General features: G+C 35.8%; 1 protein-coding gene across 5 annotated transcripts in view; it reads right to left on the bottom strand.

Moving 5' to 3' along the window:
• The window catches only part of LOC118583174 (spermatid perinuclear RNA binding protein), a 141789-nt gene that overhangs the window by 46961 nt on the left and 73577 nt on the right, over window positions 1-21251 (bottom strand). For all 5 annotated transcript variants that reach the window (XM_036186552.1, XM_036186556.1, XM_036186555.1 and 2 more), the window contains 7 exons: window positions 17643-17734; window positions 13439-13534; window positions 11986-12097; window positions 11294-11391; window positions 10973-11084; window positions 1935-2027; window positions 1113-1312 (listed from right to left, as the gene is read on the bottom strand). In XM_036186552.1, the coding sequence (XP_036042445.1) occupies window positions 1113-1312; window positions 1935-2027; window positions 10973-11084; window positions 11294-11391; window positions 11986-12097; window positions 13439-13534; window positions 17643-17734 (803 nt within the window). The remainder of the gene's footprint in view (window positions 1-1112; window positions 1313-1934; window positions 2028-10972; window positions 11085-11293; window positions 11392-11985; window positions 12098-13438; window positions 13535-17642; window positions 17735-21251) is intronic.

The raw sequence follows: 21251 nt of genomic DNA, 5'->3' as shown, positions 1-21251 counted from the left end.
TAGATTCTTCTTTCCAGGTTCCTGCCCTGTCTTCCCTACATGATATATGTAAGAGGTAAGCTGAAATAAACCTTTTCCTGCCCACACTGATTTTGATCATGGTCTTTATCACGGCAATAGAAAACAACCAAAGCAGCTATTAAACTCTTTTTTTAGTCTTAAATCTTGGGTTCAATTTATAGTCTCATTTTAAATTTATAAACAAAGCAGAACGGACTGTCTGGTATTTTTTATCACTTTGTTACTATTTTTCTGTATAGTTCTAATCACTAGCACACTATATACTTTACATATATACATTATCTATATCTCCATCCAATCCACACTAAACTCCATAAACTCTTCCCTCAGCATCTAGCATACTGCTTGCTCTACTTTAACAATATTTTAGCAAATGTAATACCCATGAAAACAGACTAATTCTATCTTATACCATATTCTCTTAAAAGACAGAATAAATCAGTCTTCACTGTCACAATTCTGTGACATTTTGTCATTAGCCTACAATAAATCAAATTTATTGAGAAATTCATTATTTGGGGATTATCTATATGCATGATTATTAAAAAATCTTCATTATTATTCCCTAATAGAATATTCTCAAGAACAAAGCATCACTATGAACAATGCCTTAGTTGACAAAATTGGTAATTGAACTTTAAGTTTCTAAGTTTCACTGCTTAAGACATGCTGACAAATAGAAATTAATGGGACATTATTTTTAGCATCCTATTAATATAAGAAATTTAAAGACTACTCATGGAGAGAATTTGTATTTTAAAATTCTCATTTTTGTAAACACATGAGAAATTTTAAAACATTCTTTATATTTATTTTATTAGACATAATAAATGAATGCTTTGCCTGCATATATGTATTTGCCTCAGAATATTATATAATAAATATTATCTTTGCCTCAGAAATGTGGCATACAATTTCTTTATTTTCTAAATTGCATACAATCAACACATATTTTATGTCACAACAATAACAAACGTGATCCATAGGTGAAAGAAGTTTCTATGTCACTGTCCTTAAAGCATTACAGATATAGGTAAGCACTTTATCTGAACAAAACAAAGGAAGGACTGGCAAGTAAAAGAATACTGTACCTTCACTGCTACATGAAGTTTTGCTGTTTTCTTGGATGGTCCTGAGGCTTCATATGTTGTGCCATCTACATCTACAGACATTGTGAAGACTGGGGCATGGACTGGGCCAGACTGTGACAAAAGCTTATATTGAAGCCCAGGCCTGATCTGGTTTAATCTCATTAGTGCATTCATAAGGTCTATTGCTTTGCTGTCCAGAACTATGAGAGAAAGAGAAAATAGATTAGAAATTAACTAGAAAGCCATTTGACAGCAAACAATATATCTGTACCTCCCATTAGCCACTGTAAATTCCCCATGTGATGGTCTAGAAAGACAGATCAGCAGTTAAGAACACTTGCTCTTGCAGAAGATCTGGATTCAGTTCCCAGCATCCATATACATGGTGGTTCACCGCCACCTGTTAACTCCATTTCTAGGGTACTTGATGTCCTCTTCTGATTTCTGCAGGCACCATATATGGTGCAAATACATATATGCAGGCAAAACATTCATTTATTATGTCTAATAAAATAAATATAAAGAATGTTTTAAAATTTCTCATGTGTTTACAAAAATGAGAATTTTAAAATACAAATTCTCTCCATGAGTAGTCTTTAAATTTCTTATATTAATAGGATGCTAAAAATAATGTCCCATTAATTTCTGTTTGTCAGCATGTCTTAAGCAATGAAACTTAGAAACTCAAAGTTCAACTACCAATTTTGTCAACTAAGGTCTATTCTTAAAATTCTAATTCAAGTCAATGAAACTCTTCATTTCTTATTTTCTGAAGCTATAAACCTTCTCTAGTTCCCACAATTAGAATAATGATTTACATACTTTTCCTTAAGTTTCGTTTCATCTTCTTATTGGGATCTTTATCATCCCCTAATCCATCTTCAAATGGCCTCTTTAGAGCTGAAGATCCAGAACCTACAAACAATTTTGAGATCTTCACTGTCAGTTAAAACAATGATCCTTTTAATGTTTGAGTAGAAAAACCTCAAAAAGATCACACGAGTTTTTCAACGATCAATTAAAATGCCATAGTTATAATCTAGAATGTGCAATGATCTTTTGAAACCATTTATTATTATTTTTATAAATACCTATTCTATATTTATTTAGATATGTATATGTCTATGCTATGGTCTGGATACTTCTATCCTCCTAAAATTCACATGCTGAATCTTAATCCCCTATGCAAAGATGTTGAGGGAGGTTGTGTGAGAGGCACAACCCTAATGAACATTAGAGTTGAAAAATATGCCTGAAAGAGAGTGCCTCTTCCACTATAAGAAGACATATAGCAGTTACCATCTGTCAAGAAGCAGAGGCAGGCACATCTGAGTTCAAGGCCAGCCTGGTCTACAGAGCAAGTTCCAGGACAGCCAGAGTTATACAAGAAAACCCTGTCTTTAAAAGGAAGAAAATGAAAAGAAATAGACTATTACTAAGTGTTGGGCAGTGATAGCATACACTTTTGATTCCAGCACTCAGAAGACAGAGGCAGGCAGATCTAAGTCTGAGGCCATCCTGGTCTACATAGTAAATTCCAAGACAACCGGGGCTATGTAGACCCTGTCTCAAAATACCAAAAATAAAAAAGAAAAGGACCATTACCAGACAACCCAACATCAATTCTCTTGGAGCATTGGGCTTAAACTTCAGCTTGCAAAACTGTAATTATGTTTTCCAGTCTAGCGGTGGTGGCACACGCCTTTAATCCCAGCACTCAGGAGGCAGAGGCAGGCGGATCTCTGTGAGTTAGAGGCCAGCCTGGGCTACCAAGTGAGCTCCAGGAAAGGCGCAAAGGCACACAGGGAAACCCTGTCTCGGAAAAAAAAAAAAAAAAAAAAAAAGTTTTTCCAGTTAACTTTACTGCACAGACCAAACAGACTAGAATGGCATATATTCATATCTGTTATAAACCTGAACAAAAAGTCTGTCATCTACATGTCAGATGATTAAAAGTAGCTAGTTGTTGTAGAATATTATTTTAGGTTGTGTTACAATTGTTTATTCTGTGGAACATTTGCTTAATGATGCAAAGATGTGTTGCATTCTTTTTGTTTCATTTGTTTAATTCTGCGAAGCTGTATTAGTGTGCCTGCCTAAAACACCTGATAGTCTAATAGCAAAAAATACATTTGGCATACCAATGTGAGGCTCAAATATCCCTAGTGCCTGAGAAAGCTGAAATAAGAAAATAAAAGGAAAGGGGAGGGGAGGGGAAGGAAGGGGAGGGGAGAGGAGAGGGGAGGGGAGGAGAGGCACAAGGCACTGATGTTCAGCCAGCAGCACTAAATAGAAACCAGAAACATAAAGCTAAGTAAATACCACTTATGGCAACACAAGTACCGGATTCCTTAGGCTAGGAAGATTGAATGCAGTTTTCAGTCACAAACCTCCAACGAGGCCACAAGCTTTAAAGGCTTGGCTCTCTCACAAACCTAGAAGCAGGCAGAGCAAGCCAAGAGAGCCGCACTTAGCAGTCTAAAGTTTGCGAGTGTTGCCAAAAAAGGCTAAAAGATATGCAGGAAAGCAGGTTCAGATGGAAAAAAACCCTTAAAAGGGTTACCATGTATTTAACAATGGCAGAGGCTTGAAAAAAAAAAGAAAAAGGGTATGGACAGTCATTGAAAGAAAGAGTTTAAAAATAAAAGAAGTATTTAAACAGACAGTTAAAGTAATATAAAAGAAAAAAAGCCATGTAGAGATGGGAAATACACAGGGAGTCTGGATCCCGTACAGTAGTACTGTGTTGATTTTGAATGTTTTGATTGCTGACAAGCAAACAACAGCTGCTGAGAGACATGGAATTGAAAGAGGGACTGATGACAGACACCAGCCTAGATATTTTAGGAATGTCTTAACTTTAAAATAGAAGTTAAAAAAAAATGCTTTGGAGAAGAGGTTTTGTTTTTGTTTCCATAGGAAACAAGAGGCTGTGAATTCATTCCGGGTTAATATAGATAAGGTTTGTTCAAGGAAGACCTCCTGAATCTTGACAGGTGATATCTATCAACAAAGGTTACCGCTGGTGTTCCCAGGACTTGGCCATTATCTCAAATTTTCTCTCTGGGACTCTAAAGATGTTTTGTCCACAGACAGCAGGAAGCAGTTTGGAGAATACAACATTCACATTCCCAAGAGTTGGGTTATGGGAGGCAGTTGATTATTTGGTGGGTTATGGATGTTTCTTATCAATTAGGGGAATATAGTATATTGATACAAAGTTATTTTTGTTACACTGTATACATGTTTCTACTCTTGTTTAAGGTATTATACCTATACAGTTCCTTTAAAAATGTAAGGTAAAAAATTCTAGCTTTTGAAAGCTATTATTATGCACTATTTAGGATAATCAAGAAACACAGCTCAGTAGTTAGTCATCTATAACAATAAAATTTGTAGATATGTTAGGTATGCTTTCAAGATCATACAGATATACTTTTTAGACAGATAAATGATTTTCAAATATGTCAAAAACCTACAGAATATGGCATTTAAAATGTTTTGTTAACCTAAGACTTTTTTCATGACAAGGAAAGACATCTGTTCCTGGCAGCACCAATTTACTTCAGAGAAGATGATGGGCATTGAAGAAACTCTTTATGGAGTTTGCTTTCACTGTGGCAAGGTTAACTACTGGGCAAAGAAACCGCTCTTGCCTTTAACTGCTGACAATCTGCTGTGCAGACTGGACATGCAGACACACAGGAAAAAGACTGTTGAACTTTGCCAAAACAAGGCAGGATAGTCCTTCAAAACTCCTGCTTCACAGAAGAGTCTGCCAGATATTCTTGTAGGATACAGAGGAATTCAACTGACAAACTTTGCCAATACAAGGCAGGACAGTCCTTCAAATTTCCTGCTTCACTGAAAATTTGTCAGAAAATCTAGGCCTGGAGGCTGAAGATGGATAGCCCAACATTACAGAGGAACTTTGGGTGACTGTCCAGGCAGGTAAAGGTCTCTGCTGTTAGATAATATTACATCTTTCTAGGTCTTTGATGGAGTTGAAGACTAGATAGTTATAGCTGCAGTTTTCCTTAGTTATGATAGAAAGTAAGTTAGGTGTAAAACTTTGGATTCACTAAGATAGGATAGATAGTGCATTACTTTCTCTGAATATACTAACTAGGAAAGAACAGAATATTGTAAATTTAATTCTTTCCTAATAACTGTTTTTGTTGTGTACAGTTGTATACTATGTTAAAGTTAAAACTTTTTTATGCAGACAAAAAGGGGGAAATGCTGTAGAATATTATTTTAGGATGTGTTCATTTGTTTATGCTGTGGAACATTTGTTTAATGATACAAAGATGTGTTGTATTCTTTTATGTTGAATTTGTTTAACTCTGTGAAGCTGTGTTACTTTGCCTGTCTAAAACACCTGATGGTATAATAAAGAGCTGAACAGCCCATAGTGAGGCAGGAGAAATAGTGAGGCAGGAGAAAGGATAGGTGGGGCTGGGAGGCAGAGAATAAATAGAAGAAATCTGGGAGAAAAAGTAGAAAGATCTAAAGAACAAGGAGAGGAGGATGCTAGGGGCCAGGCACAGAGTAAGAGTGAAAATAAGATTAAGGAAGTAAGAAAAGGAAAAAACCCAGAGGCAAAAGATAGATGGGATAATTTAAGTTAAGAAAAGTTGACTAGAAATAAGCCAAGTTAAAGCCGGGCATTTATAATTAAGAATAAGCCTCCGTGTATGATTTATTTGGGAGTTGGGTAGCAGACCCCCGCAAAAGAGTGAAAAAAAAAAAAAAACCAACAATAGTTGGTTTAGAAGGACTGATCTACCTTTTCCAGTATTTCTAAATTGCTTCTATAAATTATCAATATATTAAGATCTTATGCTTTTGTAAATCTGATCATTGAATTGAATTATAAGTCTTTTGCAAGATTCTATTTACAGTTTTCTACAAGGCTTTTTACCCACTATAAACTTCCTACTTAATCAGAACACCGTGTAGTATTGCCTATTTGCATATACATTTTATGTGTCCTTAATTGCAGTTGGTTCAGGTCAAAGGTATTTTCTACTTGTCTTCTATTTTATAGAGTATTTTAACGTGAGAGATAGAAACAACATAATGGAAAGGAACCTAAAGAAAATGATACAAATAAAAAGCACTCTGCTGCCCAAGTTTCAAAGGAGAAAGAGAGGAAAGGTCATGAGCCTGCCAAAGTACATTAATGAATTCTGTCTTCAACTTAAAAATTAGTTCACAGGACTTTTCCTAAGAAAAGCTATGCTCAAGATAGTCATGCCACAAAATTTCTAGATAATTCTAGAAAAATATGTAATAACAGTGAAATTCTGTATTTTCTCACTATCAAGATTTATTGTGCTTTGGCATAAATAGTTCATATTGCTTGAGTCAATATTTTCCAGTCAGCTCAAACTTGATGTTCTCCAACAAGAAGTAATGTCTACCTAACGTTTCTGTTTGTTTGCATACAACTATAAATATGTTAGTCTTCTAGAGTGAAATTTTTAAGAAATAGAAGCTTTAAACTAGGAACTATGTTTATTCAATCCTTTTTCCACTCATTATCCTACATTAAAAGCATCTTCCTGACTAGAAAGTGTAAGCTGGTTAAATACACGGATTTAAGTATGCCAGCTACATGGACAGAATTCTGTGGCTTCATTTTATCAGCCCTGGCATTGGAAAAGAACTCGAATACCTGGGGCTAATAACAATAATAAGGGAAAACATGGACTTACATTTATAAAAAGCAAGTCATTATAATCTTTCATGGTCTGGTAATGAGATCATTTCTGAGGTCTGGCACCATCCTTAATTCTTATGTGTAACAACTTTATCCTCAGAAGCACTCAAAGCCAGTACCCCTTATTGTTCCCATTATAAACTCATATATGCATCTATTCAATAACAAATACTTTCAGCACAATCTACATATAGGCAAAGTATTTACATATAACAAGGACAAACAGTACTCTATTCTCTGTTTGCTTAGTCACTTAAGTGGTGGAGACTAATTACAACATGCCATATAACAGTGAAGTAGGCACACATAGGAGTTCAGTACCTAGGACCTCAATTTGGTTTAGGTTATGTATACAGATTCATACACACATGCACATTTTAATAGTGTACTTAGCAGCCTAATTCCTTAACCTGAACATAGTATGTGTACACATGCATCTCAAAACAATGCACTTAGAAATTTCAGAATGCCCTCACTCCACAAATTGCATTGGCAACATGTACTCCCATCTCTCAACAGTAGTTGAAATTTCTTCACCCCTAGTAGCAATCAAATCTAGAATATAAAGTAGAAAAGAAGGAAAAGAAACCCAGGCCAAAGGCACACAAAATATTTTCCAAAATAAATAGTAAAAGAAAATTTCTGAAATTTAAGGGAAGGGATGCTATCACGGTACAAGAGGCATCCAGAAAACCAAACAAGATGGAGGTGGGATAAGAGACAAAATGATAAAAATACTAAATGTACAGAATAAAGAAAAGATATTAAAAGCTTCTAAAAAGAAAGACCAAGTCACATATAAAGGCAGACTCATCAGAATAACAAATAATTTTTCAATATAGACTTTGAAAGCATAAAGACCTGGTCTGACACTCTATACATTTTTGAATGACCACAGCTGTCAGCTCAGACTACTATACCCAAACAAAACTTTCAGTCATAACTGGAAGAGAAAGAAAAATGCTTCATGATAAAAACAAATTTGAGGAATTCATGTCTATTAAGCCAATTCAACAGAGGATACTATAAGAAATACTTTGGTCTAAAGAGAAGATTAAACACACCCAAGAGAAGAAAGGAACAAAAAAATCCCAGAACAAGGTATGAAAAAAAATCAATACAACCACACCAACAAAATTTAAAAAAAAATTAAAACGCTGCTCAAAAGTAACTCTAAATAGCAACAGTCTCAATTTTCCAATAAAAACAGAATAACAGGGATTAGAAAACAGGATGAGTCTTTTTGTTGCCTACAAGAAAACATCTCCTCATTAAAGACAGACATTATTTTAGGGTAAAAGGACAGAAAATAATATTCCAAGAAAATTGAACTAAAACAAACAGGCTATTCTAATACCTAGCAAAATGGATTTCAAACCAAAACAAGACAGAACAGACAGGAAAAGGCAATTCATACTCATTAAAGGAAAAATTCACCAACACCACATTACAATTTATTACAATTCTAAACATTTACAAAACAAACAAAGGGCACACAATTTTGTAAAATAAACAATCTGAAACTCACAGGTTGATGCTAATACAGTGAACGTGTACGACTCCAATAACCCACTCTCACAGATAGGTTATCGAGACACAAACTAAACAGAGAAACTCTGGAGTTAAATGACATCATAAATGAAATGGACCTAACAGAATATTCTATGCAAACACTAAAGAATTTACTTTCTTCTCAGCAGCCCATGGAACTTTTTCCAAAAATGACCACAATGTAAGTCTCAACAAATATAGGAAAACTAAATATCCTGCATCCTCTGGTCACAAAAGGGTAAAGCTGAATTCCAACAATAGAAATAGCATAAAGCAGACAAACTCATGGAAACAAGGTACTAGATGAAAATTGGATCAAGGGAGAAATCAAAAAAGAAATTTAAGCCAGGCAGCAGTGACACAAGCCTTTAATCCCAGCACTTGGGAGACAAAGGCTGGCAGATCTCCAAGTTCAAGGCCAGCCCGCTCTACAGAGCAAGTTCCAGGACAACCATGGGGGTGTAAAACTTCTTAGAATTCAATCAAAATAAAAACACAACATTGCAACATACCAAAATCTATGCAACACAGTAAAGGCAGTCCTAATAGGAAGGTACTTGAATGCTTAAAAAAAAACAAAAACAAGAACAAACACCCAAAAAAAGTAGACAGTAGAAATAATCAACACAGGGCTGAAATTAATGAAATAGGAAAGAAAAACAACACAGAATCAATGATGTAAAGAGATGGTTCTTTTGGGGGGGAAAAAAACTGAAAACAAAAGTGACAAACTTTTAGAGAAATTAACCAGAAGGAAGAATCTAATTCCAAATTGGATCCTAATTTATTTAGAGAAGAGTGCTAGAGAGACAGCATAGAAGAGCATTAGTTGCTGTTGCAAAGGATCTGGATTTGTTTCCCAGCACCCATATGGTGGCTCACAATCATCCATAATTTCAATTCCAAAGGATCCAATGCCCTCCTCTGACCTCCATGAACACCAGGCACACATATGGCACAGATATACTTGCAGGCGAAGCACTCATACAGGGTCAGGTGGTGGTGGTGGTGGTGGTGGTGGTGGCGGCGGTAGGACACGTCTTTAATCCCAGTACTCAGGAGACAGAGCCTGGCAGATCTCTGTGAGTTCAAGGCCAGCCTGGTCTACAGAAAAAGACCCAGGACAGGCACCAGAAACCTTGTCTCAAAAAACAAACAAACAAAAACAAAAAATAAAAACCCACTCATACACATAAAATAGTTTTAATTGTAATTAGAAATGAAAGGGAGACATTACAACACAAAGTCAGTATTTCCAAAATCACAAAATACTCAACAAAAGAAGAAAATGATAAGCCAGCACCTCTGATGAGTACAGATGTAAAAGTTCTCTATATTTGCAAGATGAATGCAGGCATATATGAAAAGATCATCAACCATGATTGAGTCAGCTTCATCCCAGAGATGTAGGTATGTTTCAACATATGTAAATCAATAAACAGACTCCACCATATAGACAACCACATGATTATCTCATCAGAGGCAGAAAAGGCCTTTACCAAAAATCTAACATCCCTTCATGATAAAAGTCCTGAAGAGACTAGGGTTACCAGGGACAAATCTCAACATAATACAGGCAGTTTACAACAAATCCATAGCCAACATAATTCTAAACTAAAATCAGGAACAAGACAAATATCTCCACTGTCATTCAATATATATTGCTTTTAGCTAGAGCAGTTAAACTGAAGATCAAGAAGATACAAATAGGAAAAGAAGTCAAAGTAACAGTATTGGCAGACAGTACGATTTTTAAACATAAAAGACCCTAAAGACGCCACCAAGAAATTTCTATAGCTCATAAATACATTCTGAAAACTGGCAGGATACAAAATTAACACACAAAACTCAGCAACCTTCCTATATAGAAACAACAAACATGCCAAGAGAGAAATAAAGAAAACAGCATTCATATATATTTTGTGAGCTGTCACCTGTGCTCAAGTGGGCATTGGTGATGCAGCTGTCTGTGAGTCATTCCTGATCCTGTAACTCCTTACCCACAGTAAAACTCATTGGTTCACCAAGTTGGACTTTGGTGGTATCTATACTTTGGTCTGTCTTGAGTTCCCTATCTGGGGTGAGAAGATGAATGTGTTTCATCTACCCAGGAAACGTTTTGTCACACAACAAGTACAGGTAGACAAGTACAAACAGAGGTGGCCATGAATTTCCCAATACATTTTTCTTATCCCCTATACTTTTGTTTCTCTTTCTTTGTACAAATCATTTGCAAACTTCAGAAAGTTTATCACACTGACCAGTGACAGAGAGAACATCTCTTCTTAACTTATGGTTTATCTCCTCTTAGACCAGAAGCCTAAATTATGGTTCTTAAATCTATGCAGTAACAAAATCTAGCAACACAGGAAAATAAGCTCATCACTAATAAGAACAAACGAGATAGCAGGCTGATATCACTGATGTTTTGGATAGAAGCCAAATAAGTTAAGAAAAGCAGTAACTTGGATGACCAATGTTTAAGCTCCCTAAACAAGGTGCACACCACCACCAATGTTAACCCTCAACTCTAATTAAACAAACAAACAAAAAAAACAAACAAAAAAACCTCTTTCTTACTCACCTTCTTTATCAGTAACGGACCAGGAATACTTCTGAAAAGGCTTACTAGATGGAAGGGGGTCCATCTCCAGCACTTTATAAATCTGGCCAAAGGCTGATAGTCTAAGTGCATGCTAAAGAATAAAACATTATATTTAATGAAATCTCAATAACCATTCTGGCTTATATGACATTTAACTCAAATGACATTCTTTACATACTGATATTATAATACTGGTAGAATTCCCTAACTTAAACATACAAGAAAGGTAGCCACACAGAACAATTCAGAAATGGAAATTATGGTATCTTTCTAAGCAACAGTGATACACCAGTCTCATACCTGTGCACTATGAGTGATTTCTTCTTTTTGCTGAGTGGTCATGTAGCTCAGAGCATCTGTTGGGTCTCGCTCACAAGGATCATGAAGGCCAGGACCCCCTTTGGCAAAGGCAAGGAAAAATAAAAATTTAGAAATGAGTTTAGAACACAGCAAAGTAACAAAGAGAGAAGGAAAAAAACTGTAGAACTAAATTAAAAGTCTGCTCATATAAATGGAGTATTAAGGACAATCTGTCATTTGCAGTGTTAGCACCTAACTGTCATTTTTTTACTGGAAGTCACCTAATACTAAAATGAACCTTACCCCAAGAATTTACAACAACATGATGAAACTTTAAATAGATTACATATTTAATTTTCCAAATTTAATAATACACTTGCAAACAAAATAAACTTCCTATTTTTCAAATAAGCATTTACATTTCCAGATTCAGACTTCTAGGTGAAGCAAATGCATAGCAGACACAGTATCTATTAGTACCCTTTATGTTAGTACACATAAAACACAAATGAGAACTATGGAAAAGCTTTACAGCACTCTTCCACACACAGTCGAGCTACTAAAATTCCAAAGATCACAACTCCTACTTATCATTTTCCTCTGCAGAGGACAAACATTTAGCATATGTTTAGATAATTAACAAAAGTAAGTTTTTTTCTTATTCTTCTGCCTTGAGAGTTTGAAACCCTTACCAGGAAGTAGTATTCCAGATGCCAAACACTCCATTACTCGTCTCAAGGCCTCCCCAGCGCCCAAAGGTCTATTACAAGTACCTATAGACTTTTCACATATAAGCTCTAGTGGCTAGAAGATATTAAATTACAAATTAGTACATGCACCAAGTGTTAAAAGGATTCCAGTTAAATGTGAGCTGACATTTCTATCTAAGGGAAGCCAAAAAAGTGTAGACAATTTATATTTAAGGTCCATTTAACTATTCCCCCATGATTATCTACTCTAATCCAATCATTTCTTAAATTTTTAGATATTTCTGAAAATATTTGAGACAAAAACTTTATGATTTTTAGATAAAAAAAATGAAGAAATTACAGTCACATAATTCATTTAAGATTAACAAGCTTTGATATGAGTAATAGCTAATAAATAACCAAGGTAGCAACTGGTCTATCTAAATCCCACTTAAGTTAGAAAACACATGATTTTAATCAATTTGACCTTGCCTATCTAAACAAACAAAATGATTCCTCAATTGAAACACACTGATCACAGATAAGTTTTTTTAAATGAATTTCAATTAGCAGATAATTTACTGGTTATCAAGCAAACAAAAAAATCAAGTTATGAGAAATAGTAAGTTATGGTTCAGAAAGGCAGGTTTTTAAGCACTGAACTATAAGAGTTGATTTCCTTCAAATACCCTTCTCTAAGAGCAACAATTATAATTAAAAAAAAGAACCACACCTCTGTATTAGATAAACTGAAACTTATGAAGTTGCATAAATGTTCATAATTGCTCATTATTTTATAAAGAAACCTTTACAACTTTAAATTATTTTCATAAAATTGTAATTTGTAGTCCAGACTGGATCAGGCATAATAACTTCCAAATTAAGTCAATGTTACAATGTATGTTATGTCCCTAATTAATAATTAATATTAGGCAAACACTGCACTTAACCAAATTGCATTAACTCAAGATGTTGGATCTGTGTCTACATTTCATGAGAATTACAAAAGACACCAGTCTATCAGATAGTCTCCACAGAAATGTAACAACACACTGAGGGCAATGGACCAGCCAAGAAGGCTATCAGCAGCAGCAAGTGATTCATGAGTGATCAATAATCAACCCAGAGTTAAAGCAAAACAGGACTTACTTCTAAAAGGTGCGTGTGTGTGTGTGTGTGTGTGTGTGTGTGTGTGTGTGTGTAGACAGAGGGAGAAAGGGAGAGAAATTTACATTTTTTATATACATATATCAAGTCTAAACCACAAATGACAAGACAAAAGAGACAAGTTATATGCAAAAAAGAATTTATAAAATTGCATAATTAATTCCAGGGCAAAAAAAGACAATGTATGCCTTAATTAACTCAGAAGACAGTCATTCTATAGTAACATCATCTCTAGAATTTCCTCTGCTATAGCTTCAGATTTGTTTTTTAATCACAGGTAAGTACTTACCCATCCTTTCAATGGTGCCCATGTAGGTACTCTGTTGCACAAATCACGCAGAATGCGGAGGACAATTACACATGATTTTAATCCATTTGCCCTTGCCTAAAACAAACAAAATGATTCCAATATCCCTACAGAAATCCATTCTCAATTTGAAAAACACTGATTATGGATAAGTTTTTAAAAATGAATACTAATTAGCAAATGATTTACTGGTTATCAAGCACAAGTTATGAAAATAGCAAGTTCAGAAAGGCAGGATTTTTTTAAGTAAAAGGAATTTAATATAAAAATTCTTTTTGTAAACTCATGGCAACCCTATTCCAGGCACTATCTTAACTTTCACCTTTTCCTTGTTTATATTTTACAAGCCACCATCTACTATTCAGAAGAGTAAGCCCAAAAGAATAACATGATAACAAAACACGAAGACAGCTCAGTGGATAAAGTGTTTCCTGTGCAAGCATGGAGGCTTGAGTTCAACTCTCAGAATCTATGTTTTAAAAGCTAGGTGTGGAATCTCAGTGTTGGGAAAACAGCAGTGGAGGATCCATGGTGCTTGCTGGCCAGTCAGCATAGCCTATTTGGTGAGTTCTAGATCTCAGTGAGAGGCCCTTTTTCAAAAAAAGGTAAGGTGGAATAAATTTAATTAATTTAATAATTATTTTAAGGTATGTTACTTTTATTTACGTTGCATTTGTTTAACTCTGTGAAGCTGTGTTACTGTGCCTGTCTAAAACACCTGAGAGTCTAATAAGGAACTGAACGGTCAATAGCAGGGCAGGAGAAAGGATAGGCGGAGCTGGCAGGCAGAAAGAAAATATAGAAGGAGAAATCTGGGGGTAAGAAGTAACCAGGGAAGGAGAACTTCAGGGACTAACCACCAAGCCACCCAGCTACACATCTAGACAAGGAGTAAGAAGGAAAGAAAAGGTATACAGAAATAGAGAAAGGAAAAAGCCCTGAGGTTAAAGGTAGATAAGGAATAATTTAAAGTTAGAAGCTGGTAAGAAACAAGCCTTAGGCTGAGCATTTGTAATTAAGTATAAGCCTCTGTGTATGCTTTATTTGGGAGCTGAGTGGTGGGCTCCCCCCAAAAAAGTAAAACAACACATTTTTGGAGTCCAACGAGGAGCTCAAATTTCCATAGGGCCTGAGAAAGCTTAAAGAAAAAGAAAATACAGCTCCTTTAAGAGTTTCTACCAGACAGTTTCTGCCAGTTAAGCCCTTCAGTACGTTAAGTAGGAACAAAAAACTAAGTAAAAACTCTTGCCACAGAGCAAGATTTAGCATTCTAGAACTCTAGGAAGGTTAAATGCAGTTCTCAGTTACAAACCTCTGACCAGGCTTTGAACTTTAGGCTTCACTTTCACAACCCGAGCAGCAGGCAGAGCCAGTTGAGAACCACTCATGGAGGGTGCAAGTGTAGGTTAGCAGGTTAAAGGTTTGCTCTCGTGATTAAAAAAGGCTAAAAGAGCCGTGCGGTGGTGGCACATGCCTTTAATCCCAGCACTGGGGAGGCAGAGGCAGGCAGATCTTTGTGAGTTTGAGGCCAGCCAGGTCTACAAAGCAAGTTCCAGGACAGGCGCAAAGCTACGGGGGGGGGGGGGGGGGGGGTAAGAGGGAGGCTAAAAGATATGCAGTAAAAGAAATCCACTTGGAAAAAACCTCTAGACGGGTTCCAGTGTGTTTTACAATGTGTGTAGGCTTAAGAAAAAAAGAATATGGGTATAGACAGTCATAGAAAGAAAGTTGAAAAAAGCCACGCAAGATGGGAAATAGAGAGGGAGTCTGGATCCTGTATGTTACTGTGTTGAGTTTGAATTTTTTTTTTGATTGTTTGCAATTTGTTTGATTGTTTTTTATTGCAAAGACAGGTGTTAAGAAACATGGGTTTGTGAACTGGACTGCTAAACTGAACCAATCTAGATACTTTAGGAATGCCTTAAATAAAAAGAAGTCAAAAATTGTATTTGACAAATGGAAATCAAAAATGCTTTGGAGTTTTGTTCCCATGGGAGACGAGAGGTTGTGGATTTCTTCAGGAATAATATTGATCAGGTGTGATCAAAGGAGACCTCCTGATTCTTGACAGGTGGTATCTATCAGCAAAGGTTTACTGCTGGTCTTCCCATTATCTCAAACTTTCTCAGGGACCCCTAAAAACAATGCCTTCACCCAAAGCCAGCAAGAAGCTTGCTAGAGAAAACTATGCCCACATTCCCAAGAGCTAGCGGGTATGGGTGGTTTTGATTATTTGGTGGGTTATGAATGTTTGATATCATTTAGGAGAATATGGTATATTGATACAAATTTAAGTTTTGTTACAACTAATATATATATATATATTCTACTCTTGTTCAAAGGACTTTTGTATATTGATGTAAATTTAAGGTCATTTTTGTTATACTGTATACATGTTCCTACTCTTGTTTAAAGAATTTTTGTATATTGATACAAATTTATGGTTATTTTTGTTACAACAAATTGTATGCATGTTTCTATTTTTGTTTGAGGTACTGTGCCTATGCAGTTCATTTGGAAAAATAGGGTGAAATTGTAGTTTTTGAAAGTTACCATAAACTATATAGGATAATCAGGAACATAGGTTAGTGGATAGTCATTAATAATAATGAAAATTATAAATGTTAGGTATGTTTTCCAGATCATATAGAGATATATTTTGGATGGATGGATGGATGGATGGATGGATGGATGGATGGATGGTCTTCAAAACTTTCAAAGACTTGCAGAATATGGCATTTAAAATGTTTTGTTAACTTAGGACTTTGCATGACAGTGCGACACATATGCTCCTGGTAGCATCAATTTACTCCAGAGATGATGGGCATCGAAGAAACTACTTATGGAATTTGCTTTCAATATGGCAAGGCTAGCCATTTGGGCAAGAAGCTGCTCTTGCCTGGATTGCTAGACAATATGTTGTATAAACTGGACATGCCTGACCCACAGAAAAGTGACTGCTGAATTTGCCAAAACAAGGGAGATGGTCCTTCCAGGATTCTTGCTTCACAGAAGAAACTGCTGAACACAGAGGAAAGTGACTGATAAACTCTGCCAATATAGGTGGGACAGTCTTTCAAATTTCCTGCTTCATTGAAAAGTCTGCCAGATACTATGGACCTATAAGCTGAAGATGGATGTTCCAATGTTGCAGAGAAACTTTGGGTGACTATCCAGGCAGTAATATTTCTCTGTCATTTCTAGGGTTTTTGGAAGTTATTTGCAAGGTACTTATTGTTTACTCAAATAATATTATATCCTTCTGGGCTTTTGATGGAGTTGAAGACTAGATAGTTAAAGCTGCAGTTTCTCTTAGATATGATAAAAAGTAAATTACGTATAAAATTTTGGATTTACTAAGATAAGATAGATTATTGAATATTTTCTTAAATTTACCAGACACAAATGAATTGGAATTCAGTACATTGTGAATGTAATCTTTACTTGATAATTTTTCTTATTGTATACAGTCTTACTGTGTTAAAGTTAAAACCTTTTATTTTTGTTTAGAAAAAAAAGGGCAGAATGTTGAGGAGTACTATTTTAAAGTGTGTTACTTTTGTTTATGTTACATTCATTTAACTCTGTGAAGCTGTGTTACAGAGCCTGTCTGAAACAACTGACGGTCTAATGAAGAACTGAACAGCCAACAGCAAGGCAGGAGAGGATAGGAAGGGCTGGCAGGCAGAGGGAAGATATAGAAGGAGAAATGTGAAGGGAAGAAATAGCCAGAAAAGCAGGAGGACCCAAGAGCCAGTAACCCAGCTACACAGCAAACCACAGAGTAAGAAACAAAGGAAGTATACAGAAATAGAAAAGGAAAAGCCCAGAGGCAAAAGATAGATTGGATAATTTAAGTTAAGAAAAGCTGGCTAGAAATAAGCCAAGCTAAGGCCAGGCATTTATAATTAATAAGCCTCCATGTGTGATTTATCTGGGAGTTGGGTGGTGGGCAGAAACAACAACATGGGTGGCTCCTGAGAAATGACACTGAGTTGACCTCTGGCCTACACACACCACAATGGAAGCTATTCTAGGTACTTTATCCAAAGGATCTAATTTACTCCAACAATAACTCTATGAGCTACAAAGTATCTCCATTTCATATAACACATAGAAAACACTAAGTGGAAGGTTTTCCAAATAAAATCAACATAGAACAGTAAGGAAATAACAAAATGCCAACCTGAAACCATTTGGCATGTCGAAGAGAAGCCAAGGCATTCAGGCATTTCTGCCTGTCCAGTAAGTCCGGAGGGTCTTTCATCATAACATTTTCTAGTAGTAAAATGGGATAAAGGAAAACAGGTATAGTTTGAAAGGGGATTCTTAAGAAATTATCAATAACAACCAAAGAAAGCAGCATTTGTTATAAGACTCCAAAAATTTTCATAACTTGGTTTTATTTGCTCTTTTTTTAATTAAGTGCACATTATTTAAATAAACAGTCATCAGATTCTGTGAAAAAGTACAAGGAAAACTAGAGGAATTCATTCAGCAAAGGAATCAGTGACCACTGCTTCTTATAATCAATTAGGGATCTTTTAATGAACATGTATACCATCATAGAAAACAAAATAAATACATAGCACTTTTTCATTTAGCAAGCTACAAAGAAGGGCATCTGGGAACAATAGCAATAAAAACTTTTGTTTGCTTTTCATGACAGGGTTTCTCAGTGTAGCTTTGGAACCTGTCCTGGAATTCGCTCTGTCCTAGACCAGGCTGGCCTTGAACTCATAGAAATCTGCCTGCCTCTGCCTCCCAAATGTTGGGATTAAAGGCGTGTGCCGCCACCACCACCCAGCAATTAAAAATTAAGCTTTTTAACAGAAGAACGTTTGATCACTGATCAGGGTCTAAAAAAGTTGGACCTGGTATGTAATAGTAAAGTTGGGTAAGCTGAAAGTATACTGTGTGTGACCAAAAAAAGAAATTCTTTGTTTCTATATAATCCCAGTCACTAAAATAACTAACGACTCCACTGATGAAAATCTCAACAGTTACCCTGAAGTTCATTCAGTATTTCTTTGTGGAGCCAAAATTTTAAAACTACAAATATAAAATGAACAGAAATGTATTTCATATTTATTGATCTCTTTTTCTTTAAGGCAATTCATAGACTGCTACATAAACATTGTCGTTTCATTTGCCTTACATTTCACAATTGTTTGAGATGGTCAAAAGCAGCAAAACTGAAACATGGTAAACAATAAACCCACATACTTGAGATGCTACATGATACTAAATCTAAGTTTCTATCACCAAATTCATTTCTACTAAGTATAGAAAAGCAGGTTTGTCAACTTTTCAAGTCTTGGTGCATTATTTAAAAGCACAGTTCTACAAATGGATTCCTACAGAAGAATTGTCTAACCCTGAGTCAGATTCATCATTCTCTCTTAAGAATACTTTTAAATATGCATCCTGCCAACATATTTCAATATTCTCATAAGAGTAGATATGCAGCCGGGCGGTGATGGCACACGCCTTTAATCCCAGCACTCGGGAGGCAGAGACAGGTGGATCTCTGTGAGTTCAAAGCCAGCCAGGTCTACAGAGCTAGTCCAGGATGGGCTCCAAAGCTACTTCTGCTCTTTCCAGCTTCATGAATAGTAAAACATTTTGGATCTTTTAACTCTCAGAGCATGAAGAAACATGGCCATTTTGATGTCAATGTGAGCGGAATCTGCTGCAAGTTCTCAGTGCTTTTCCTTTTCATCTTTTTTTTAGTAAAATCTGTTGTTTCCAAATGCTGACTGTCTGTAGCAAGCTGATGTTTTGACTTTTTTAAAAAATAAGAGTTTATAATAGTAATCTGATTTTGAGATGAAAAAGTCATCAAAAATATCTTTCTCAGCTGGGTGGTGGTGGTGCACGCCTGTAATCCCAGCACTCGGGAGGCAGAGGCAGGTGGATCTCTGTGAGTTCGAGGCCAGCCTGGTCTACCGAGCGAGATCCAGGAAAGGCACAAAGCTACACAGAGAAACCCTGTCTCGAAAAACCAATATATATATAGATATATATCTATATACCTATATAGATCTATAGATATATATATATATAAAATTTTCCCTCCTCTCGTCACCAGTGCAGATATCTGTCACAGTTAGGATAAGGTACTTACATCTCTAGCCATTTGACAAGATGAACAAAGAGGTCTGACTTCTTAGATCTTACCTCTATCTATTCCCTCTTCCTTTGTCACCCTCTTTCTGACATTTCAACTCAGTAGGATATGTAGAATAAAACTTAAAACTGTTTACTGTTCATTTAAAAATTGAAGTTGTAACAACAACAACAACAACAACAACAAAACCAATTTAGATTATGTTCCATAGCAGTCAGTCAACCTTTGTCTTATCTACCTTTCAAGAGATTCTAATAATTTGCCAGGCGGTGGTGGCTCATGCCTTTAATCCCAGCACTCGGGTGAATCTCTGAGTTAGAGGCCAGCCTGGTCTACAGAGTGAGTTCCAGGACACACAGGGCTACACACAGAAACCCTGTATCAAAAAACAAAACAAAACAAAAGAATAAAAGTATTCTAATAACTCATTTAGAAATATATTGATATAAATACAGAACTATGTTTGTTATATTGTACACATATTTTTACTCTTATTTGAAATATTTGTATATTGATACAAATGTGAATTTATGTCTGTCATACTGTATGTATGTTCTACTTCTGTTTAAGATATTCTGTATATTGATATATATTTAGGATTATTATCATATTGCATATTGCACTATACATTCCTACCTCTGTTAAAGATATTTTGTGTATTGTCACAATTTGAAGTCATTGTCCTTTTACTGTACAATTGCTTACAGACTGTTTGCCTTATTTATAGGAAGCCTTAGTCCTTAGGTTGTTTAGGTAGATGAGACTTACAGAGTTATTGTCACCTATGCTTGTCACCTCTATAATTATGTTAGTTAGGTTATCCAGATTTATAAATACATAGGTCAGATGGACAGGAAATCTTCAAACACTTCATGGACCTAGAGAATATGGCATTTAAATAATTTAGAATTCTGTTGACGTGAGACACAATTGCTCCTGGCAGCACCAATTTGATCCCGAGAGAATGTTGGGCTTCTAAGACATTTCCATTTGGAAGTTTGTCTTCTTGGCACAAAATGGCCTACTGGGCAAAGAACTGCCCTTGCCTCAACTGCTGACAGTACAAATGCTGTCCTTTCTGGACAAGCGGGACACAATGAAAGCGACCACCATACTTTGCCAAGACAGGGTAAGATGGTCTTTCAGAATTCTTGCTTCTGAAAATGGTCTGTCAGATACTCTAGGCCTGTAGCCAATTTGAATGCACCAACGATACTGAGAAATGTTAGGTGACTGTCCAGGCTGCTAGCTGTCTCTGTCTACTCTTGCAAGACTCCCGAAAGTTGCTTGTGTCCTTCTCCCATTTCTCAAGTATTATTATATTCCTTCTCAGGTCTTTGATGAGGTTGGAGATTAGCAGTTATAGTTACAACTTAGTATATATACATATATAATATCTTAGATAGAATATATTATGTATTAGACTCAGGTTCTTTAGGATAGGATACCTTTTGGAATGATCTTTGTAACATGCCACCTACCCATGCTCTAGACTTCCCTGGATTTTACTATGTGTTTTTTGCTTGACATTGTTTGCACTTATTGTAATTCCAACTTATCTAAGTCATTATCCCTCATTACTCCTGGACAATATTTGATAACCATCTCTTTGTGTATAATCTTGTATTAGGTTAGAACTTTCTTATTTAGACAAAAGGGGGAGAT

Source organism: Onychomys torridus, chromosome 4 (genome assembly GCF_903995425.1).
Source record: "Onychomys torridus chromosome 4, mOncTor1.1, whole genome shotgun sequence".
Taxonomy (NCBI): Eukaryota; Metazoa; Chordata; class Mammalia; order Rodentia; family Cricetidae; genus Onychomys; species Onychomys torridus.
This window is presented reverse-complemented; position numbering and strand designations above follow the sequence as displayed.